Source organism: Nerophis ophidion, linkage group LG08 (genome assembly GCF_033978795.1).
Source record: "Nerophis ophidion isolate RoL-2023_Sa linkage group LG08, RoL_Noph_v1.0, whole genome shotgun sequence".
Classification (NCBI taxonomy): domain Eukaryota; kingdom Metazoa; phylum Chordata; class Actinopteri; order Syngnathiformes; family Syngnathidae; genus Nerophis; species Nerophis ophidion.
Window position 1 is genome coordinate 55,122,831 of NC_084618.1, and position 25,425 is coordinate 55,148,255.

A 25,425-nucleotide genomic window follows, 5' to 3' on the forward strand; every position below is an offset into this window, starting at 1 on the left:
TTATTTTTACCCTGACGTCATGACCGGAGAGTCTGACAGCCGTCCGGTCCAAGTGTAGTGTTTTGCTGTGTATGTGTGGCGCCATCTGGTGTTGCTTGCAAATAACAACAACCAGCGGAAAGTATAGATCAGGGGTCACCAACACGGTGCCCGCGGTCCCGTAAGGACCAGATGAGTCGCCCGCTGGCCTGTTCTAAAAATAGCTCAAACAGAAGCACTTACCAGTGAGCTGCTTTTATTTTTTAAATTTTATTTATTTACTAGCAAGCTGGTCTCGCTTTGCTCGACATTTTTATTTCTAAGAGAGACAAAACTCAAATATAATTTGAAAATACAAGAAAATATTTTAAAGACTTAGTCTTCACTTGTTTAAATAAATTCATTTATATTTTTACTTTGCTTCTTATAACTTTCAGAAAGATAATTTTAGAGAAAACAATACAACCTTAAAAATGATTTTAGGATTTTTAAACACATATACCTTTTTAACTTTTAAATTCCTTCCTATTCTTCCCTGACAATTCAAATCAATGTTCAAGTATTTTTTTTTTTATTGTAAAGAATAATAAATACATTTAAATTTAATTCTTCATTTTAGTTTCTGTTTTTTCGAAGAAGAATATTTGTGAAATATTTCTTCAAACTTATTACGATTAAAATTCAAATAAATTATTCTGGCAAATCTAGAAAATCTGTAGAATCAAATTTAAATCTTATTTTAAAGTCTTTTGAATTTCTTTTAAAATTTTTGTTCTGGAAAATCTAGAAGAAATAATTATTTGTCTTTGTTAGAAATATAGCTTGGTCCAATTTGTTCTATATTCTAACAAAGTGCAGGTTGGATTTAAAATATGTCATCAAAATTCTAAAATTAATCTCAATGAGGAAAAATTACTAATGATGTTCTATAAATTCTTTTTTAAATTTTTTCAAAAAGATTTAAATTCGCTACTTTTTCCTCTTCTTTTTTTCGGTTGAATTTTGAATTTTAAAGAGTCGAAATTGAAGATAAACTATGTTTCAAAGTTTAATTTTCACTTATTTCCGTTCAATTAAGTGTTTTTTTCATCATTTATTCTCTACAAAAAACCTTCCGTAAAAGGAAAAAAAATGTACGACGGAATGACGGACAGAAATACCCATGTATCCATCCATCCATCCATTTTCTACCGCTCATGTATATATATATATATATATATATATATATGCGTGGGTTCCCTCCGGGTACTCCGGCTTCCTCCCACCTCCAAAGACATGCTCCTGGGGATAGGTTGATTGGCAACACTAAATGGTCCCTAGTGTGTGAATGTGAGTGTGAATGTTGTCTGTCTATCTGTGTTGGCCCTGCGATGAGGTGGCGACTTGTCCAGGGTGTACCCCGCCTTCCGCCCGATTGTAGCTGAGATAGGCGCCAGCGCCCCCCGCGACCCCGAAAGGGAATAAGCGGTAGAAAATGGATGGATGGATATATATATATATATATATATATATATATATGTATATATATATATATATATATATATGTATATATATATATATATATATATATATATACATATATATATATATATTGTTATTAAAGGTAAATTGAGCAGATTGGCTATTTCTGGCAATTTATTTAAGTGTGTATCAAACTGGTAGCCCTTCGCATTAATCAGTACCAAAGAAGTAGCTCTTGGTTTCAAAAATGTTGGTGACCCCTGGTATAGATTGTGTAGGCGCAAACTAGCAGGAAGTAACATTTTGGTAGTCCTTTTTTCAACATTAATACAATCTGCTTAATCTTAAATTTTAAAATTTACGAAAAGGCTTCATATCACATGTACATTTTAAATGTTCATGATTCATGTTATATTACCATGTTTGTGTCTGTGTGATAAGTTTATGATGGAATTAATAGTTTTTAATATTTTTTAAGTACGTATTGTTTGCATTTATCCCTTTTTCTGGGTTTTGCAAAAAAACTATTTTCATGAGTCAAATCAAACAACAACCTGGCTGTTACTTGGAGGTTGCAAAGATGGATGAAGCGGAGAGAACATAAAAAGAAAAGGGTCCCAAAGCCTTTTTCGCACCAGGGACCGCTTTAATGTATTCATTATTTTCATTGACCGGCCTCATGTATGGCAGTCAAATACAGCAAATATAAGTGCATGAAAAATAGAACTCAGCATATCGCTGAATTAATGTGGAGCCCTGGCGTTTTTCCCTTTTTCAAATAAGCTCTCCAAAAACGTATTTTTTTCCATAATTTTTGTTGGGTTATGGGCTTATTTTGGCTGACGTATGATGCGATATATGTCATACGTCAGTGTTGAGGACAAATGCATAGATATACTGTATAATAAAACAAGATGTACCTGACAATTCCAATTGATTTACATGGTTGTGTATTTCTATTCTAAAAATGCACATTTTTGTGCAATATTTCATACACATACACTTATGTATACTATGTATGCAGCACTTTACCATAGGCCAACAGAGATGTGTATTTTATTCCTTCAGCACACTTATTATTTGCAACAATTTTGCACATGTGCACGTTAGATCCATTTGCCTTATGCACTTGAACTACTATGGTGACTTTAGTACTGGTCTGTGGTCATGCAGAAACCTATTATTTTATACTCGAAGCCTGTCTTGTGATGAATCTTTAAAACTATCTTTAAAGTCAACAGATTCTCTCCAAATTACTTTTTTAGTATCATTTGTAGGGTTTGACTCTGACGGTTTGTTCTTTAGTGGGATGCACCGAGTTAAACTTTAGCACCAGTGGAAGAAAATATAAACTATACATATCTAAATGTGCAATATTAGTTGTGCAACTGTACTACACTGTGTTTACTGTATACAATTGTAAACTTGACCCAACCATGAATATTGCTTCGATTTGATTGATTTGAGTATTGAAATGTTGTAATTCGGTGTGGGGTTTGAAAGGAGAAACAATATTTTTTCAGACATCAAGGTTTGTTTTACAAGATTAGCGTATTTAAATCTTATGTACAGTGTATTCGGCCTCATGTAATATCAAACATGGCCACAAGATGTGAGTGTAAGATCACAATTACTTACACATTTAAATACAATTGTGTAAGTAATACATACAATCCTATTTTCCATTGCTTGTGTGGACTTTTTTTCAGGTCCTTCGAGGCACAGTACAATTAAGGTGTGTAGGATTAGCTGCATTTTCTAAATGTCTGATTATAGATTAGGTCGATGGTAGCCAAAATGGGGTCCGGGAGCCCACAGTTTGGATTGTAAAATAATCAGAATCAGAATCAAAAGTAGTTTATTAATCCCCGAGGTGAAATTGAGATTTTCAGCACAGTCCCGTTCAAGACCAGACAAACATTACAAGTGTCAGAACGGGATCGCGGACGGGTCTGCCAACTTCAGGTGCCCCTTTCAAAAAAGGTGAGAAAAGGTAAATAAACACTGGGGAGGGGGAGTGAGTAAAAAAATATTCAGTCTCAGCCTGGGCCCCGGAGAGGGGGTCCAGACTGAGGCCAAAGAAAAAAAAACCTCATAGCCACAGCACACATAAACATGTTACATAGAATCAACAAAAAACTAAAATAAAAACAAAAAATAAAATGTATTCATTATGATTGAGTTACATTAATATACATTAAACTAATGTTGTTTTTAAACTTCAACCCAAACATAAGATGTGGACTTTTGCTTCAGAAGGATTAGAAAATATTAACTGATATCGGATTGGATTTAGCATCTTTAATGCATGATCAACCACGCTAACAATTGAAAAGAATCAAAAACTTCCTAAGCCCGTCAGTTGGTAATTAAGTCTTAATTAAACTTTTGAAATTAAATAAATTTTTACATGATAGTAATTTATCGAGATGGACCTGAAAAAATTAACCAAAATGAAAATGCGCTATAAGAATGCATCACATTTCAAAACATAGAACAGTATTTTTTTACAGTAAAATACCAGAATGAAAATGTACGGTAACAACAAATAACTGTCAAAATGATGATACTCTTATATTTCAGAACAATTAACTACTGCCCGATTGAAGCTGAGATAGGCACCAGCACCCCCTGCGACCTGGAGAAAAACTGGAGTTTTTCTTAAAATTTTGCCTAATGTTCACAAAAAGACAAAAAAAGGTTTTAATTTTTTTTTAACTTGTAATAATCATCTTGTTCTTGGTGGCTAGCAATGCAGCTAATGAGAGAAATCCATTCTGCCTCAAAATTACTTTAAACATGTACCTAAAAACTGCCAACACTACTTAATTTACGTTCTGTAACCTGTATAATAACCAAGCTGTAGCAATATCATTATTATAAGTGCAAACACCTAGGAACAGTTTTGCTAGCATCGTAACACATCACTGACTACGAAAGGAGCTAAGGTAGAAACTGTGTCAACACTGAATGGCTTTTGAGTTTGTAATGCACAACACAATGCAATAAAACACCCATCTGTACTGACTGAAAAACATAAACAATCATATTACAGTATCTGTAAAGTATTAGCTCACATTTCATGTTTTGTTTGTACACAGCAAGGTTAACAGTGTATGTACTGTAGTTGTACAGTGATTGCGTGTGTCATGATCAATATTACAGTGACTTACCGAATAGAGAGTTGTCTGTTTGGTCCAGTTGGTTGGGGATGTTTCCAGTTGATTTGGGTAAGCAAATTTATTACGACATAGCTTGGCTCTGAGTGCCACATTTGCAGCGTGAACAAGTTATGCCCTCTGCGCCAAAGTTCACAGTGGTTCATCCTCCGTATATCCAGGTTAAAAAAAAATAAGGTTGTGAATCCTCATTTGTCCAACAATAGTTGTCGTCATCGTCTATTACCAAGTTGTCATGATTAGAACACACACATTTGTTTCCGGAAGTAGGAACACACATTTGTTGCCTGAAGTCAATTAAAGTCTATCTATATAAGCCCTTAATCACAAATGTCTCAAAGGGCTGTACAAGCCACAACGACATCCTCAGCTCAGATCCCACATCTGTCCCGACATGGAACAGTCTGTGGCACCTGATAACCTCTCCACACAGGAGAGGAGGGGAAGAGCAGAAAAGACATACAGAAGATCAACTGATCGAAAAAGGGGTCTATTTAAAGGCTCGCGTGTATAAATGAGTTTTAAGCTGGGACTTAAATGCTTGGGCTGAGATAACATCTCTAACATCTCTAACTGTTACCGGGGGGGCATTCCAGAGTACTGGAGCCCGAATAGAAAACGCTCTAAAGCTTGCATACTTCTTTGGGCAAATAAGCCAGAGTTTTTTGAAGGCAGATTTCTTGCCGGGACACATGGTACAATACAATCAGCAAGATAAGATGGAGCTAGACCGTTTGGAATTTTATACATAAGTAGTAAAACCCTAAACTCGCATCTTAAATGCACAGGAAGCCAGTGCAGGTGAGCCAATAGAGGCGTGATATGATCAAACTTTCTCAAAAGTCTAGCAGCCGCATTTTGTACCAACTGTAATCTTTTGATGCGAGACCCGGAAATAATATGTTACAGTAATCGAGGCTTAACAAACGCATGAATAATGATCTCAGCGTCGGTGGTGGACAAAATGGGACGAATTTGAGCAATGTTAGGGAGATGAAAGAAGTCTGTTTTAGTAACACTTTTAATGTGTGACCCAAATGAGAGAGTTGGGTCGAAGATAATATCGAGTTTCTTTACTGAGTCGCCTTGTGTAATTGTTTGGTTGTCAAATGTTAAGGTGGTGTTATTAAATAAGTCGGAAGTGCGCTGCTAAGGAATTGGAAATTAATGCGTAGAGAAAAGAAGTTCCAGTATTGCTTAAACTTACCAAACTACGGTTAATATTGAAAATATTGCGTATTGTTATGAACGTGTCTGTTACTATGTTATAAATTTACTTACAGTGTGTATGCAAAATGTGGATGGCGGGTTTTAAAGTTGTTTTAGAGGGCTTAGAAGGCTACAACAGTGACTCCAATTAGCTGTATCTTGCAAGCGTTTTTTTTACCATCTTTAAAATCCAGCCCCCCCCAAAAAAGAAACAAAAAAAGACATGCGTGTTCTTGTCTCATAATGATTGTTAACGACAGGCGAAATTCTTCCATCCCTGATCTCATCCAGAGAAGCACAGGTACCACCTACTAATATTGTGATTGTACTTTAAATCCTTCCGCCCGATTGTAGCTGAGATAGGCGCCAGCGACCCCCGCGACCCCGAAAGGGAATAAGCGGTAGAAAATGGATGGATGGATGGATGGATGGGTCCTAAAGATACCTTGTTATTTTGCAATACTGTACTAAGATATTCAAATAATACAATATAGCGCTGCATTACCAGCTGACAACTAGCACGCTAATTGCTAGCCGGCAACTGGCACGCCAATTGCTAGCTGGCAATCAGAGCACTAATCGGTGGCCATCTTAAATGCTAAAATGAATATGATAATATAATTATTCATTTTATTACCTACTCAGTGGCCTAGTGGTTAGAGTGTCCGCCCTGAGATCGGTAGGTTGTGAGTTCAAACCCCGGCCGAGTCTTAGCAAAGACTATAAAAATGGGACCCATTACCTTCCTGCTTGGCACTCAGCATCAAGGGTTGGAATTGGGGGTTAAATCACCATAAATGATTCCCGGGCGCGGAACCGTTGCTGCCCACTGCTCCCCTCCCTTCCGAGGGGGTGATGAAGGGGATGGATCAAATGCAGAGGACAAATTTCACCACACCTAGTGTGTGTGTGACAATCATTGGTACTTTAACTTTAACTTACAGTGAGTTGGGCGGCCGTGACACTGTTATTTATAAACTACACTACAATGTATTGGATCAAAGTTAATGCTTATTTAAAGACATTTGCCAAAAACTGCAGGCGAAATTGGGAAAAACTATATTAAAAAAAAAAAAAAGGTCTAATCAACCAAATTTTCACAACCCCACCTGTAGCGAACCCTCTGGAGATCATGGACCCCCTGTGAAAGACCTATGTTTTAAGAGGTTCCATAGACTACGTTGCATACAGAAGATGGTGGTATGCTGTTATATTGAGATAGTAATTAAAAATGAAATTATAATTGTGAAGCATTTAGTTGTAACTTTATTTTAATTAACTCTAAAATCTCACCTCTGCAGTTACAGTAAATTGCTGGAACTATATTTCACAGTAAATTACTGCAAATGTTACTGTGAAGTAATGCAATTGTTAGCCAGTAATTTGCTGTGAAATTAAAATGTTTTAAGTTCTGTTCTCTATCTTTGATGGATACACAAACACAACTTTGGTAATTTTCCCAATCTTTAATACTTCTCTTTTAAACGTTTCAGTGAAGAAAAACAGTCCTGTAACATTTCTGGGTTTTTGGTAAATATTGTACAGTTCACTTTCTTTTGCTCCAGCCTCCAACATATTACACTAAGGTATAATACTTACTGGTGGTAATTGTCTTACATGCCGTACAGTTAATATAATAACCTATAGAAGTGCATTATGACTTTTCCTATTCCAATTTCCATAATACATGCTTCATTTACCAGTCAGTACGGTAGAGTCACACAACAAAAATTTAATCAATTGTTTGGACACCATGTCCACGCCGGTCTTTTTTATTCTACTACCATATCTTAATTCTGCCAGTACTTTTGCCATAAAACAGAAAGCCCACTGGAACAATGTGACAAACGGTACTGAAGGCTTACTTCAAGCGCCTCACTTGCACATTAGAATAGCGCACTTTTAGTATAGAACACTGGATGTGTCATATTTAATGTTATTCTATGCAATAATAAATTCTGTTTGAATCTGACATAGGCTATAATAAATTCCTACATATAAATATCTCCTTCATAAAGCCCTTTTCTCAACAAAATGAGTACAAGATCTACATAGCCTCACATCGTGTTACACATATTTACAAAATATTACAGAAATCCTGCAAATGCTATTGAAAGTAAAAGACTAAAAAACGTTATTGATAACTAATAGGTGGACACAATACGCTCTGACAACCAAGTTGTGATGGAGAAACAGCTATTGCATAAAAAAACCAATAGTCTAACAAAAATACAGGACATTTAAACAACTGCAACTCAACATGTGTTGAACAAGAGTTACAAATTTAAACATGAAAGCAGGGTGTGTTCACATGACCCAGTTACAAGTACATAATAAAACGAAACACTGCAGGTTGTTTCGCTGCAAAAAAGTGTTTTGTTGCTCAGTCGGTGGTCTTTTTTATAATTTTTTACTTGAGGGGAAAACCTCATGCACCCAAAATATTCTCGTGTGAATCAATAATGTTTATTTAAGTCTAAATCTAAAAATCGAAAAGTTGTTAAAATCCTTTATATTAATTTGTTTCTCCTACCCCCATTTCCTGAGGTTGACTTTCCAAATAAAACAAACTGTTGCTTGTCTGCAGCAGCATACAGTGCGCGGTGTCTTTTGCTATCCAGGCTTCAGAGAATAAATTAGTTATGTTTAAAGCTTGAGGCATGCAAATGCCTCCACACATTTTCCGGCAATAGTGCCTGGAGGCGGAGAAATAACACAGGAGTGTCCTCACTGGTCCACACACTCGCGAGTTATGACCCAGACAACTCGGTAGTGAGAAACTCAGATTCACAGTGACTCCCTTGCTTTTCCTTTCCCCTTAGGAAAAAAAAACATGCATTTTCTCTTCTCTGCCCTCTCTTTCTCCTCTTTTCTAAAGAGACCGAGCCTCTGGCTTTTAACAAGCTCCCTTTCCTCTTCTCCATGGTTGAGATGGAGGCTGATGGGAGCTGACATGATGGTGGCATTGTCCTCTCTGTTGAGTTAATGTCACCTCGGGGGTGCTGTTCCTGCATGCTGGGCCTGATGGCACCACAAGCAAAATAGTACATAGTGGAGATAGGATGGAGGCTCTTGAGAGATAGGAAATGTTGCAATAGGGGAATGCATGGAGGTAGACATTGAAATGAAACAGTACTTTTTGTGTACAACAAGTGAGGCCACTCAGTCTAAAAACTCTATATTGTATTAAACTGGGCGATAAAGGACACTGGCCTATTTCCAAAAGGATGGACTCATGGAAAGGTATACATTGTTTCAGATTTGCAAAAAAAAAAAACCCAGGTGTAATACAGACACATACATTTTTTTTAGCTTGGTCCCCACATTGTCTGCACGTAAACAAATGTTGACCGTATTTTAGTGTTTCTCCCAGATACACTCCTTTAAAATTTACTGGCTACTAACAACTTTTTTAGTTGTTTCCATAACCTCTGTGTTCTTCCAAAATGTTTTAACTGCACCCTTTTCACCTTTTTCGCTGAGCATAGAATTACTCTTAGGCTTCCGGTGTTGACTCCAAAGTGTGTGTAACTGTGCATCAGTACAGCTGTGGTGCTCAGACAGTCACTTCGGTCGCACTGTGGGTGGAGTAGCTCTTTTGCCTGGTTTGGTGGTAGTACGGCGCTTGAGGTGGGTGTTGCGCATGGAAATGTGCGCCATGGCCTGCCATACACCCAGCATACACCATTCCGTAGGGTTGGTTAAAAACATTCGGCATGTTCTCAATGCTCTGCTGCCTACGGGTGGAGTAGCAGTGTCTCCAATGGGAGGTGTGCATGGATGCAGACCCCGGGGCAGAGATCTGCCTCTGGACATGGCGACCTGTCGGCTCCCAGGTTTTGAAGGTCGAGCTAGAGAGCAGTGGGTGTGTGGTGGTCTTCGGGATGTGGGGGTGCTCCAGATGGCTGGGGGGTATGGAGATGGAAAGTGGCGCGTGGAGGTTGGTTTGCGATGGAAGGTGCTGGTGGATGTAGGACTTCTCTTTGGGCTGTACTGGCGCCGGGTGGAATGCTTGAGGTGCCTGATAGTGGGCAAAGTCCATGAGTGGGAAGCTCTTGTAGTAGGGATGAGATGCACTGTCCGCTGCAAATTGGAAAGGAGACAAAAAAGAAAGATAAATATTTTCATTAGACGGTGGTATATTTGATTGGCACATCTGAAGTTTACATGTTCTCCCTGTGCTTATTTGAACGTGTCCCCTTAGAAGAGGGTTAATCAACTAAATATTTTTGGGGGCCACATTTCCAGAAAGTAAAGGACCGGGGAGCCAGACTTTGTATTACACTTATTTTGTACATTTTGGAGAACCAGCTTCCTCTCTAGTAAACATTTGATTTTGGTCCATTTATTTTTTTCAGAGTTACAGGATCGCTCTACTGTTTTTAAAGGGGAACATTATCATCAGACCTATGTAAGCGTCAATATATACCTTGATGTTGCAGAAAAAAGACCTTTTTTTTTTTTTAACCGATTTCCGAACTCTAAATGGGTGAATTTTGGCGAATTAAAAGCCTTTCTATTATTTGCTCTCGGAGCGATGACGTCACAAAGTGACGTCACCTAGGTAGTCAACCGCTATTTTCTCAAACACATTACAAACATCGAGTCAAATCAGCTCTGTTATTTTCTGTTTTTTCGACTGTTTTCCGTACCTTGGAGACATCATACCTCGTCGGTGTGTTGTCGGAGGGTGTAACAACACGATCAGGAACGGATTCAAGTTGATTTACGTAGAATGTGCATCAATTAGCACGGCATGCTAATCGATGCTAACATGCTATTTAGGCTAGCTGTATGTACATTTGTAGCTATATTTTCATCCAGCCTTTCTCTCCACCCACATTTAATGCCAAACAAACACTTACCAATCGACATATTTAAGTTGCTCCAGTGTCACAAGATGTGAAAGTCCCGATCGTTTGGTCTGCACGTTTTACCGGCTACGCTAAGGCAGACATTGCACAGAGATTTATGGATATCCTGCAGATGCATTTCCAACAATAAAGTCAACGAAATAACAAAGGTGAGTATTGTTGATGTTATTGACTTATGTGCTAATCAGACATATTTGGTCGCGGCATGACTGCCAGCTAATCAATGCTAACGTGCTATTTAGGCTAGCTGTATGTACATTTGTAGCTATATTTGCATCCAGCGTTTCCCTCCACCCACATTTAATGCCAAACAAACACTTACCAATCGACATATTTAAGTTGCTCCAGTGTCACAAGATGCGAAAGTCCAAATTGTTTGGTCTGCACATTTTACTGGCGATGCTAAGGCAGACATTGCACAGAGATGTATGGATATCCTGCAGATGCATTTCCAACGATAAAGTCAACGAAATAACAAAGGTGAGTTTTGTTGATGTTATTGACTTATGTGCTAATCAGACATATTTGGTCGCGGCATGACTGCCAGCTAATCAATGCTAACATGCTATTTAGGCTAGCTGTATGTACATTTGTAGCTATATTTGCATCCAGCGTTTCCCTCCACCCACATTTAATGCCAAACAAACACTTACCAATCGACAGATTTAAGTTGCTCCAGTGTCACAAGATGCAAAAGTCCCGATCGTTTGGTCTACACATTTTACCGTCAATGCTAAGGCAGACATGGCCGAATAGCGTCAATAGCTATTCGCTCAATAGCTTCATTTTCTTCTTCAATTTCATTTTTGCTACCTGCCTCCATACTCCAACCATCCGTTTCAATACATGCGTAATCTGTTGAATCGCTTAAGCCGCTGAAATCCGAGTCTGAATCCGAGCTAAAGTCGTTATATCTTGCTGTGCTATCCGCCTGGATAGCATGTATATCACTGGATGACGTCACAGGAAATAAGACGGGGGCTTCACAGATAGCGAAAATCAGGGACTTTAAAGCCTTTTTTCGGGATATTCCACGATGGATAAAATGTTTAAAAAAACTTCAAAAAATCAAATAAGCCACTGGGAACTGATTTTTTATTGGTTCTAACCCTTCTGAAATTGTGATAACGTTCCCCTTTAAGGACCTTCTGCAAAGTTAGTCAGAGACCGTCACTATGATTGCACACGAGTGTTTTTAAGAATCTGCTGCAAAAATGTGAGAATTTCACAAGTTTTTTTAACAAAACTTACGGGCCACTAGTAAATAGCCCAAATAATGAAAAAGAGCGGGCCTAAAATGGAACCTTGAGGAACACTAAATATGTTGAAGAAATGACTACTGACTGCACCTGGTGTGAACAAGCTACAATATGTAACTGCCAAAGATGAGCCTCAGTTACATAAATCACAAGTTTGGACCCCAGTTTTCCTATGTTTGTTAACAAGATTAAAATGTCAAAGCAAGAGTCTTCCAATGTGTTTAAAGTGGTATGGTGACCAGATCTGGCCTGCCACATAAATATGTGTGGCCCACAAAAGTCTGGAGATAATATGCATCGATAATGTACTTCATCTTTTTGCTACTACATGAACTTGCATATCTTTTTAAACTTCAATAATATCTGATCATGCAATAAATACATTATACACTGTATTAAAAAAGTAAAAATAAAAACTTAAATATTTGTTTCTGACTTTAACTTGTTTTTTTTTAAGAAAGTTATCTATTAATTTGTATGTAAAAATATAACCAAATGTATAGGCAATCTTGAGGCGATTATCTGTTTATACTCATATATACTCATTGTAAGCAGGTAGCCATAACTGTGACGTGGCCCTCCATGAAAACGACTTTGAAACCCTGGCTCCATACAGTGTATGTGACTGATGCTGGGGGGCATTATTTTTAAGACCGTAGAACACTTTGTGTTGCATTTCTTGTATGTATGAAAAGCGCTCAATAAATAAAGTTAGATTTGATTGTCAAGGAACACATAAGAATTATAACAAATTAATAGGATCCCAAGTTAATTCACTGCTCCTACTGTACACTGCTGACAAGGCAATGGCCTGGTTAGTTAAACCTTGAACGACCTTAAAACAAAACAACTGAAATAAGTTAGTGTGATATGAGTTAACATAATTCTTCCTTGTTTTGATGCTCGAGGACAGTTTCTAGATAATGTGATGAAGGGACAGACACTGAGAAGTGCATAAAGGTATGTGTGCCACGATGTGGTAATGTGGCACTGGTGGTTTATAAATACTCTCGCCCAGAGTCCTTTGTGTGCATGTTTATGTATTTGTCAAGGGATGGCATTAATGTCAAAGAGAATTATATAAATAAAATGAACATTAAGGTTATAGCTTCAAGCTTTTTGACCATGTGATTTGTAACTCGTCGTTGTTTCAGTTCGTCTAAAACCTTTGAATCATTTAAAAAAAAAAAAAAAAAAAAGATTACTGCATTGAACTAGAATGGCTATCCACTATAATAAAGTATGAGAAAACTGTTGTCATTTCTGTATTTCAAAGAAATAACCCTATTGAATTTGATTAATACGCACTTTGTCCTGCTCTTGAAATTGCAAACTTTTCAACAGAAGGAAAGCCTCAATGGTGGGTGGTGAAGGTTAACAAAATCTGTCTTGTCAAACAGCAATTTGCCTTCAGCTAAGGTTTGTTTGGTTCTAATGGCGTGCTTCAGTTCTGTGGAATGTAACACCAACTCAAGGACGACAACAGAGTTTTGCATCTGTGACCTTTAGCAGATAACATCTGGTTGACAAAAAAAAAAAACCTGGTTTGTTTCCAAGGCGCAGTAGCTTTGTTGTTGCATCACAATCACTTCTGGCCGCATGAAGTACAGTACAGCAGTGCTTAAGTACAATGCATCTGTGACAGGTTTGTGTCGTGGGGTCTTCAGGACCGAAGGATCACAGCAGGAGTTCAAGTTGACAATTCTTTTTAATCTTTTTACACACAATATTTCTTCTTTCGTTTGTTCCCAAAAGGATTTTCTTTTCATTTTTAATTTTCACAACAGTTCATCTTCTTCGTTCGCTCCCCAAGTCTTTTCAGTCTTAGTTCGTTCACTCACAAAGTTTTTAACTCGCTCAGTCCTCCCACAACCCTTCTGGCGTCCTCAGCACCTCCTGGGGTCCTTCTGGCTTTTCAGCTCCGCCCTGCAGTCACCAACGCTGCTAAATAGAAATAGGTGATTAGATAACTCGTTCCAGCTGAGGTATCCACTCACCTGTCATCTTGCTTCCAGCCGGCTCCTGTGCATGCCATCGCCGGCAGGCGGCGCGTGACCACGCCCCCCCTCTCACAGGCCTCCACCGTCCGTTTCAGGCCGGGCACCTGTACGGCCGCGCCGACACCTCCCCCCCGGAGGGCGAGAGAGGAAGTCCGCCACGGCCATCTGCGCGCCCGGCCTGTGGACCACCCGGAAGTTGTATGGCTGTAATGCGAGGTACCACCGGGTGATCCGTGCGTTTGCATCCTTCATCCGGTGGAGCCATTGGAGCGGTTTGTGGTCCGAACAGAGACTGAAGGCGCGCCCCAGCAGGTAGTAGCGGAGGGCCCCGACCGCCCATCGGATGGCGAGGCACTCCCTCTTCACCGTACTGTACCTCGCCTCCCGGTCTGAGAGTTTCCGACTGATGTACAGAATGGGGCTGTCGACACCCCCCACCCGCTGGGACTGCACCGCCCTCAGTCCCCTGCCCGATGCGTCCGCCTGCAGACAAAAGGGAATGGTGAAGTCAGGCATACACAGTACCGGTTTCTCGCAGAGTGCCGTCTTTGCCTGCTCGAACGCCCGCTGGCACTGCTCCGTCCACTGGACCAGCTCTGGGGCACCCTTTCGGGTGAGGTCAGTTAATGGGCTGGTCAAGTCCACGAACCGTGGAATAAAGTGGCGGTAATATCCCGCCAGGCCCAAAAACTGCCTCACCTCCTCTTTTGTCTTGGGGGGTGGACAGGCCGCAATCGCAGCTGTTTTGTCTACCTGTGGGCGCACCTGCCCCCCCCCAAGTGGTACCCGAGGTACTGTACCTCCCTCCGGCCAACCGCACACTTTGCCGGGTTGGCGGTGAGCCCCGCCCACCTCAGGGACTCGAGCACCGCCCCCACCCGCTGCATGTGCTGTTCCCAGCCGCTGCTTTGGTTGATGACGTCATCCAAATATGCGGCCGCGTATGCCGCGTGGGGGCGCAGCACCCGGTCCATGAGACGCTGGAACGTGGCGGGGACACCGAACAAACCAAACGGCAGTGTCACGAACTGTAATAAACCTTCCGGAGTGGAGAAGGCCGTTTTTTCCTTGGACTCCGGTGATAAGGGAATCTGCCAGTAGCCCTTGGTTAAATCCAGTGTGGTGAAAAAGCGAGCAGTGCCTAGCCGATCCAGGAGCTCGTCGACCCGGGGCATTGGGTACGCGTCAAAACGTGACACCTCATTCACCTTGCGGTAATCCACACAGAAGCGTACTGAGCCATCCTTCTTTCCCAACAGAACGATTGGGCTACACCACGCGCTGTGGGATTCTTCTATCACCCCCAGTTCCAGCATGGTTTTTAATTCTTCCCGAACTACTTTGCACTTGTGCTCGGGAAGTCTGTATGGTCGAGTCCGCACCGTAACCCCCGGGCTGGTCTCGATGTGATAACGGATGAGGTTCGTGCGGCCGGGCCGCGCGGAGAACACATCAGAAAAGCGCTGTTGCAGCGCTGCAACATCCGCTTTCTGTTTGAGCGTGAGGTGATCATCACAGGTGAGGGGAGGGGAAGGGGCAGAGCGCGGGACCTCTGGCCCCAACTCCTCTTCCTCTCTTACTACTGTCACCATGGAAACAGGCTGCGCCTCCTTCCATGCTTTCAGCAGATTGAGGTGGTAAATTTGAGTGTCTCTGCCCCGGTCCAAGCGCCGAACCTCATAGTCCACATCCCCCACTTGCCGTGTGACCTCAAAGGGTCCTTGCCATCGCGCAAGTAATTTAGAGCTGGAACTGCGAAGTAATAAAAGGACTTTTTCTCCCGGTGCAAATTTTCGCAGTTGGGTTCCCTGGTTGTACGTGCGTTTTTGGCGTTCTTGGGCTTGGAGCAAATTCTCCCGTGATAAGTGCCCCAATGTGTGTTGTTTTGCTCTCAAGTCCATAACGTACTTGACTTCAGTTTTACTGGAGCTCGGAAACTTCCTCCCAGCTTTCCTTAATTATGTCCAGCACTCCACGCGGCTTTCTGCCGTACAACAACTCGAATGGTGTAAAACCTAGGGAGGACTGGGGTACCTCCCGCATCGCAAACATGAGGGGATCCAGCCATTTGTCCCAATTTGGTTTGTCCTTGTGCATGAACTTACGGATCATGGTTTTTAGCGTTTTGTTCAAGTGTTCCACCAGCCCATCTGTTTGGGGGTGATATACGCTGGTGCGGATCGCTTTGATACCGAGTAATCCGTATAGTTCCTTGACTGTGCGTGACATGAAGGACGTGCCTTGGTCGATCGGGATCTCTTTCGGGATCCCGACCCGGGAGATCATTTGAAACAGCGCTTGCGCTACGCTCCTTGCGGAGATGGAGCGCAGAGGCACTGCTTTGGGATAGCACGTTGCGTAATCCACTAGGAGTAACACAAAGCGATATCCCCGTGAGCTCGGGTGCAATGGCCCGATGAGGTCCATGCCTATTCTTTCGAATGGGACCTCTATAAGTGGTAATGGGCGCAAGGGCGCCTTCGGGACGGCCGCTGGATTTACCAGTTGGCATTCCGGGCAGGCGGCGCACCAGCGGCGCACGTCTGCCCGAATGCCTGGCCAATAGAACCGGGCCATTACCCGATTAAGTGTTTTGTCATAACCCGTATGTCCAGCCATTGGGTTCACATGCACCGCCTGGAAAACCATTTCCCGGTGGCGTTTCGGCACCAGCAACTGGGTGATCTCTTCTCGCGTCTGAGTGTCACGGGTCACTCTATACAGCCTCCATCCATCCATCCATCATCTTCCGCTTATCCGAGGTCGGGTCGCAGGGGCAACAGCCTAAGCAGGGAAACCCAGACTTCCCTCTCCCCAGCCACTTCGTCTAGCTCTTCCCGGGGGATCCCGAGGCGTTCCCAGGCCAGCCGGGAGACATAGTCTTCCCAAAGTGTCCTGGGTCTTCCCCGTGGCCTCCTACCGGTTGGACGTGCCCTAAACACCTCCCTAGGGAGGCGTTCGGGTGGCATCCTGACCAGATGCCCGAACCACCTCATCTGGCTCCTCTCGATGTGAAGGAGCAGCGGCTTTACTTTGAGTCCGTCCCGGATGGCAGAGCTTCTCACCTTATCTCTAAGGGAGAGACCCGCCACACGGCGGAGGAAACTCATTTCGGCCGCTTGTACCCGTGATCTTATCCTTTCGGTCTTGACCCAAAGCTCATGACCATAAGTGAGGATGGGAACGTAGATCGACCGGTAAATTGAGAGCTTTGCCTTCCGGCTCAGCTCCTTCTTCACCACAACGGATCGGTACAACGTCCGCATTACTGAAGACGCCGCACCGATCCGCCTGTCGATCTCACGATCCACTCTTCCCTCACTCGTGAACAAGACTCCTAGGTATTTGAACTCCTCCACTTGGGGCAGGGTCTCCTCCCCAACCCGGAGATGGCATTCCACCCTTTTCCGGGCGAGAACCATGGACTCGGACTTGGAGGTGCTGATTCTCATTCCGGGTGCTTCACACTCGGCTGCGAACCGATCCAGCGAGAGCTGAAGATCCCGGTCAGATGAAGCCATCAGGACCACATCATCTGCAAAAAGCAGAGACCTAATCCTGCGGTTACCAAACCGGAACCCCTCAACGCCTTGACTGCGCCTAGAAATTCTATCCATAAAAGTTATGAACAGAATCGGTGACAAAGGACAGCCTTGGCGGAGTCCAACCCTCACTGGAAATGTGTTTGACTTACTGCCGGCAATGCGGACCAAGCTCTGGCACTGATCGTACAGGGAATGGACCGCCACAATAAGACAGTCCGATACCCCATACTCTCTTAGCACTCCCCACAGGACTTCCCGAGGGACACGGTCGAATGCCTTCTCCAAGTCTATACAGCCTATCTCTCATAATGGAGAAATGAGGGAATACCCGCGCCGCTCCCGGGCGCATTAGCTGACCGTCGATATAGTCGACTTGGTCCCAGGCCGCGCGCAAAGTTTCGTCTCGCGACTGCTCGAGGGGAAAATCCTCCGTACGATGCCAATAGGAGGCCGGGGGGGCGTCCCGCGAAGCCCCCAACGGTTCCCGCTCGGCAGTGGCAGAAGGCCCCGCCTCGCCACTAAGAACCACGCGGATACTCCCTTTTCCTACGGTCCGTGAACGCCTCCCCACACATTGCGTCACGAGAAGTGGAAACCCCGGCCAATTTGTCCCTAATATTATGGGAGGCGTAAGGTGCGCACTTACAGCAACCTTCACACTATGCTTTTGTCCCCGATGCCAAATTTCTACTGGAACAATGGGATACGTGTGCACATCCCCATGAATACATCTAATTCGCCCCTGTGTCGCCTGCGTCAACACCCCGGGCCGAACCAGGTTTTGGTGGATCATGGTTTGTTTGCACCCCGAATCCATCATTGCCCGGTATATACTCCCTTGAACCCTTACCGGGACACAATACGCCTCCCCTGGATCGGAGGCGGGAGCTGGGGGCTCGACCACCCGTGTCACCTGCCCCACTTCCATCAGTGAGCACTCCCTGCGCACGTGACCAGGTTGGCCGCAACCCCAGCACACCGGCCCTGGCGTTCGAGGTGCCGTCTGCGGGGGAAGCCCTTGTTGCGCAGAGGGACAGAGGGAGGAATGTCACACATTTTATAATCCCCTTCTCCCCCCCTCAATAGTGCTGGAGGATGATGTTGTGTGTGCGTGTGTGAGTGTGTGTGTGTGTGTGTGTGTGTGTGTGTGCGTGTGTGTGTGTGTGTGCGTGTGTGTGTGCATGTCCAAGTCCGGGCTGGCGGCCTCATGCGTCTGCCAGCTCCGTCTCCGGGGTGCTGGGATGGGCCGCTCGGCCGCTCGTGGTGCTGCTCTGGATCTGTCGGCTGCCCGTGACGCTGGTGTGGGTCTTTCGGCGGTCTTGGCGCTTCCTTCCCGGTATACCGCCAGATGATCCTCGGCCAGGGCCACCGCGGCCATCAGATCCTGCGGGCGATGGTACCGCACCCAAGCGGCCGTCTGGGCTGGGATGGCCTCCACAAACTGCTCCAGGAGGATCCGCTCCAGCATCTTGCTATCGGCCTCCTAGGGTTCCAGCCACCGGACGGCCGCATCCCGAAGCTGCTGCGCCAGCACGAATGGTCGGTCCTCGGGCCCCAGTCGCATGGCACGGAACCAGCGTCGGTGGTCCTCCGGGTGGCTGCCGATGCGGTCTAATATTACCCGGCGTAGGTTGGGGAACTGCACCCGAGCGTGCGCTGGGAGACTAAGCGCCGCCCACTGCGCCTCCCCCGCCAGGAGCGGCAGCAGCTTGACACCCCACTCGGTGTCCGGCCAGCCGCATGCTGTCGCTGTGGTCTCAAATACATCGAGGAATACTTGCGGGTCCTCTCCCTCCGACATCCTCTGCATGGCGGTCCCCTTCCCCTTCTCCTTTCCTCTGGACTGGCTCACCAGTGCTTGCAGTACATGCGTCTGTTGGATGCTTGCCTCCATCTGCTGCTGGGTGGCTCCTGACACCTCCACCAGCACTCTTCCCAGTGCCTCCATCGGGTTTGGGGCCGTCATCCTTCCTCGGTCCTTGCTTGGTTGGGCGCCAACTGTGACAGGTTTGTGTCGTGGGGTCTTCAGGACCGAAGGATCACAGCAGGAGTTCAAGTTGACAATTATTTTTAATCTTTTTACACACAATATTTCTTCTTTCATTTGTCCCCAAAAGGATTTTCTTTTCATTTTTAATTTTCACAACAGTTCATCTACTTTGTTCGCTCCCCAAGTCTTTTCAGTCTTAGTTCGTTCACTCACAAAGTTTTTAACTCGCTCAGTCCTCCCACAACCCTTCTGGCGTCCTCAGCACCTCCTGGGGTCCTTCTGGCATTTCAGCCCCGCCCTGCAGTCACCAACGCTGCTAAATAGAGACAGGTGATTAGATAACTCGTTCCAGCTGAGGTATCCACTCACCTGTCATCTTGCTTCCAGCCGGCTCCTGTGCATGCCATCGCCGGCAGGCGGCGCGTGACCACGCCCCGCCTCTCACAGCATCAAATACAAATCTGTAGACTGAGAGGGCTGGGTCTGCTTGTGGGAAACCCTGTCACACTTAACACTTAAAAGCTTTAACATCATTTCATGATATCCACTGCAAGAACTGGGACACATTTTAAAATATTTTATTCTGTAAACCACAAGCACATTAGATTGTATCTGTGTACCAAATTTTGTGGCAGATGCCTTTTTTTTTTACAGTAATAATAAAACTGTCAAGAACCACACCATAACAATACATAAAAGTACACATCTCCATCACCTAAAACATGGCACACCACTAAACGTGACCTATTCTTCTAATGACGCTGTATACGTTAATTACTTTCTTTCTTTTTTTTGTTTCTCCCTTCCCTTATAATTACATATCTAATGTATGTATTGTCTCCTTTTAGTTGATAGTAATACTGATAATAAAGTTAACTATTGTTATTCCTTCATTTATATTGTTGTAACTATTAATATTATTACTGTTGTAATCATAGTATAATAATGATCATTGTTCATGCTGTATTTTTGTGTTCACTGCACAAATAAGTTTTTATGATACCATATTTATATATGCTGTCACCTGCTGATGTAGCTCTGTTGCTGTTGTTTTTTGTTGTTGACATAGTATGATGCGGTGTTGCAATACTTACAAACTGTCCATACCAAAATACGTACATATTGTAACATACAGTAGTATAAAATGTCTGAGTCAATCCCAAAATATAATCAGTTGTTCCTTATCCCAATTCTGACATTTTCTGAAAAGTTTAATGAAAATCTGCAAATATTTTTTAGTTATTTCAAAAACGATTATTTACAAATACATAACTTCTTGGAGGAGGTAATAAACCACAAGGCACACACTTTGTCCTGCATTACTCAATAGAAAATGGAAAACAGTAGTACGACAGTAGTGTGCACTAAATTAGCATTCTACAACCCATTGAAACACCTTAATCCGATCAAGTTTGGTTTTTGAAAAGTCGGACTAACACACCTGGATTATCCGATTGAAAACCAGTTCTTTCGAGTGGGTGTGTGCCACTGTCAGGGAGCCTTCGCATCGCTTATGCGCAAGTCTCAATGCATCGAAGGGAGAAAAAAAGTAACACATTTATTTAAGGAGGTAGCTGAGGAAATGGAGAAAGTCGGCTTAATTTGGACTTGCGAACAAACTGATTAACGATTACTCTGTATTGTACACAACACGCAAGATAGTCCAAAACAACTGCAACCTTGATCTGGAACAGTATCAATCTGGGCACAAACGGTCTTTTCCTTCGGATTTAAAATGCCGTCTATCAATACACAGAACCTTATGAGTGAACTCCAAGACATTCTAAAGTTTTGTTTCCATGATTTGTCGTCTGAAAATTCCTTCGAAAAAACTCTCTGTCTTTCTTTGCTTGGGACCTGCATCCGCTCCGAGACATTCTTGGTAGTCGCGTCATGTTCGTAGCGCAATATAAGATGATTTCTTGATGCTGTCTGCTATTTATTATCAGCATAGCCATTAGAGACGTAATATTTGTAATCTGTGCCAATATTACAGCGGACATCAGTTACAACACAGCTAGGCTGGTAATTTGTAAGGAGCCGCAGATGGTTTGACGCATAGGTCAACCGGTAAAGCTACACGTTTATCCGTTAAAAATAAATAAACACCCCCCAGTGTACAGGAGGCACATGGCCTAGACTTTACATGAAGTTGTGAAAAAACAAAAAAAATATTTGAGAAATCAGACTAATTTAGTGCATGGAAATATAGTGCTGTTTTTAGAGTGCTAGCATACTGTATGTACATTGTTTTGTTGGCCACATATGGGATTGCAGCGTTTAGTTTAATTGAAATAAAGAGCATGACTTTCAGAAAAGATACATTTTCCATACTGTGGCGCTTTTGGGCATAAAGAAATTATGCCCAAAAGCAGTACCAGTTTTGCTCTTGGAAACTGTGTTAAATGAATAAGGCAGATTATAATAGAGTGCAATGTGTGGACAGTATTATACAATTGCTATATATGTGTTGGCCGGGTAAATCACATCACAATGCCAGACAGCAGTGCACTTTAAGATCAACGCAGTTTGCCACCAGGCGAAGACACCAAGACATTAGCTGGCTGCCCTTGCGCTGCCAACCTGCTCTCCACAAAAGGTTAGGTGCCACTTGTATTTAGGGTCATTGTGTGGAAGTCTAAGTCGTACAACTTACCCACGGCTTTGAGGGAGGTGTACTTGTTGAGTCCCACTGTGCTGTGGTTGCTGTGTGAGTGAGGAAGGCCTGGTCCAAATTGGCCGTGAGCTGAGTTGTTTAGATGGTATTGTTCTGGTGGCACAAAAACAAGTGATAGTGTTAATTGCACCCAGTCACAGTTGTTTAGTCTCTTTTTTCTCCTTCTGGATGTCTGCTGCTTGTATCCAAAATCTGAGTCTGTTGGTCAGTACACAATATATTTACCATACATTTCATGCTGTAATATAAAGTAAAAAATAGACTTTTTGTCTTCAAGTATGCTTGCTATAGTTGAATCTGCTTGGTTTTGGTTTACACAATGTTCAGCTTTTCCTTACCCATTAATCACATTATGCAATGGGAAGAAATGTCTGTCTTTTTATACAACCAACAAAACATGGATTTGCAGCCGGGAAAAAAATATTTGAAGAAAAGGAATGGCTAAGTAGGGCTTCACGGTGGCAGAGGGGTTAGTGCGTCTGCCTCACAATACGAAGTTCCTGCAGTCCTGGGTTCAAATCCAGGCTCGGGATCTTCCTGTGTGGAGTTTGCATGTTCTCCCCGTGAATGCGTGGGTTCCCTCCGGGTACTCCGGCTTCCTCCCACTTCCAAAGACATGCACCTGGGGATAGGTTGATTGGCAACACTAAAATTGGCCCTAGTGTGTGAATGTTGTCTGTCTATCTGTGTTGGCCCTGCGATGAGGTGGCGACTTGTCCAGGGTGTACCCCGCCTTCCGCCCGATTGTAGCTGAGATAGGCGCCAGCGCCCCCCGCAACCCCAAAAGGGAATAAGCGGTAGAAAATGGATGGATGGATGGATGGAATGGCTAAGTATGCTACACACACACACACACACACACACACACTCACACAAACACACACAAACACACACACACACACACACACACACACACTGAGCAGTAAAAGAAGCCAACTGCTAAAGCTTCAATGTAAAGTATGGGTGATCGAACCAATTGTCCATACTACAGAAACCTGGTATCGTATCAGTACATAAACGATACCATCATTTTTTATGAGGTTGTTTTTATCATTGTCCACAAACTCAGAGATTAAGTCTGGATACAAAAAACCTTTGAGGGCAAAGCCCAAATGATTTAAATGGGGGCCAATAGTATAATAATAATAATAATAAAAATAATAATAATTTTTTAATTCATTTTTTTATACAACATTCAAAACCACAATTTTAGTACCTCATCTGATTTACAACAATACTAGCAAATACTAAATGTAACAAGATTAGCATGGTAAAAGTGTTAATGTCTTTATTTTAGTTACTTGCTATAAAACATTTTCAGTTCTACAATTTATTCTCAAAGTATCAGATCGGGACTTAAAATCAAATCAGATTTGAGGCCAAAAATGTTGATCGGACCGCCCTACTTCTTGGATAACGTTCAGAGGAAGCCCCACCCACAAGACTGAAGTTGTAACCCCCCAAAAAATGATTTGTAACCAAAAATGATTGGCAAACAATAAATGATTTGCAAGCGAAACATAGCAAATAAGCTTTATAACATTGCACGCACAGTGTGAGGCCATTCTCACAGATTCCTCAGTCGTGGATTATTCTGTATGTGACAAAAACCCATTTTGAACATTGTGTCCCACATAGTTTCTGTCTCTTTTTGCATTTCTGCTTCTGCTCTTTTTCATATTTATCGATGCTTTCTCGCCCACCTTCTAATCTGCCTGTCACCTGTCTGCTGCTCTTCCCACCAGGTTTTCTGCTATACGCTCCACACTCTATGATCTTCTTTTGGAGGAGCTTGTTGTCAATCACCTTTCTACTTGCTCATTTTGTTATTGCTTATTTGTTGTGTTCAGCCTGTTTTTGGACACTTCAAAATATCTTTGACTCAACTGTTTCTGGAACTAACTTCATCAACTGTCTATAAAGATTCTCAGTCATCCAGTCATGATAATCTGCAAATGTTGAATTGAGGCTTCTTCAGTCTAAATTCAAGGAGGGAAGTTTCCTTATTTGTGTCTCTGGCGGGTGTGTCCCGCAGAAGTGGTCACGATGAGGTTGTTGTTGCTGTTGTGGTAAACAACAGTCCTGCATAACAAGTCATTTGCCCGCCAGGTAGCAAAGCAACTCGATAGAAGCCACTCTTTCCGTTGAATGAGACCAAAGATGTGACTTTAAGGTTTTACTACTTACGTATAAAATACTACACGGTCTAGCTCCATCCTATCTTGCCGATTGTATTGTACCATATGTCCAGGCAAGAAATCTGCGTTCAAAGGACTCCGGCTTATTAGTGATTCCCAAAGCCCAAAAAATGTCTGCGGGCTATAGAGTGTTTTCATTTCGGGCTCCAGTACTCTGGAATGCCCTCCCGGTAACAGTTCGAGATGCCACCTCAGTAGAAGCATTTAAGTCTCACCTTAAAACTAATCTGTATACACTAGCCTTTAAATAGACTCCCTTTTTAGACCAGTTGATCTGCCGTTTCTTTTCTTTTTCCCCAAGTCCCACTCTCACTTGTGGAGGGGGTGCGGTCCGATCCGGTGGCCATGGATGACGTACTGGCTGTCCAGAGTCGGGACCCTGGATGAACCGCTCGTCCAGTCGGGACCCAGGATGGACCGCTCGCCTGTGTATCGGCTTGGGACATCCCTGCGCTGCTGATCCGCCTACACTTGGGATGGTTTCCTGCTGGCTCCGCTGTGAACGTGACTCTCGCTGCTGTGTTGGATCCGCTTTGGACTGGACTCTCGCGGCTGTGTTAGATCCATTATGGATTGAACTTTCACAGTATCATGTGAGACCCGCTTGACATCCATTGCTTTCGTCCTCTCCAAGGTTCTCATAGTCATCATTGTCACTGACGTCCCACTGGGTGTGAGTTTTCCTTGCCCTTATGTGGGCCTACCGAGGATGTCGTAGTGGTTTGTGTTGTGGTTTGTGCAGCCCTTTGAGACACTAGTGATTTAGGGCTATATAAGTAAACATTGATTGATTGATTGATGTCTACACTAAGTCGTTTAACGCCTTAAACAAATAATTATTTAGCCTAAGCCCAGACAGGAAGTGACGCCAGAAAGTCCGCGCCCCACACAGGCGCGGACATAACAAAGACGGAGGCGGATCATCTGGACATGCCCCTGTTTCTCCTTCTTGTACATGTACAGGCGCTTTTGGGAATCACAAATCAATACCTAAGAGAAGGCAACGGGCGATTGCAGCTATTTTGGATACTACACATCACAGACGGCAATAGAA

General features: G+C 43.2%; 1 protein-coding gene across 1 annotated transcript in view; it reads right to left on the reverse strand.

Annotated features, from left to right (window-relative positions):
* Positions 1–7,274: 7,274 nt before the first annotated feature.
* shisa8b (shisa family member 8b) overlaps positions 7,275–25,425 on the reverse strand; it is an 81,037-nt gene continuing 62,886 nt past the window's right edge. Inside the window, exons 4-5 of the mRNA XM_061908995.1 lie at positions 22,153–22,266; positions 7,275–9,911 (exon numbers count right to left, since the gene is read on the reverse strand). Coding sequence (XP_061764979.1) covers positions 9,385–9,911; positions 22,153–22,266 — 641 coding nt within the window. The 3' untranslated portion in view covers positions 7,275–9,384. The remainder of the gene's footprint in view (positions 9,912–22,152; positions 22,267–25,425) is intronic.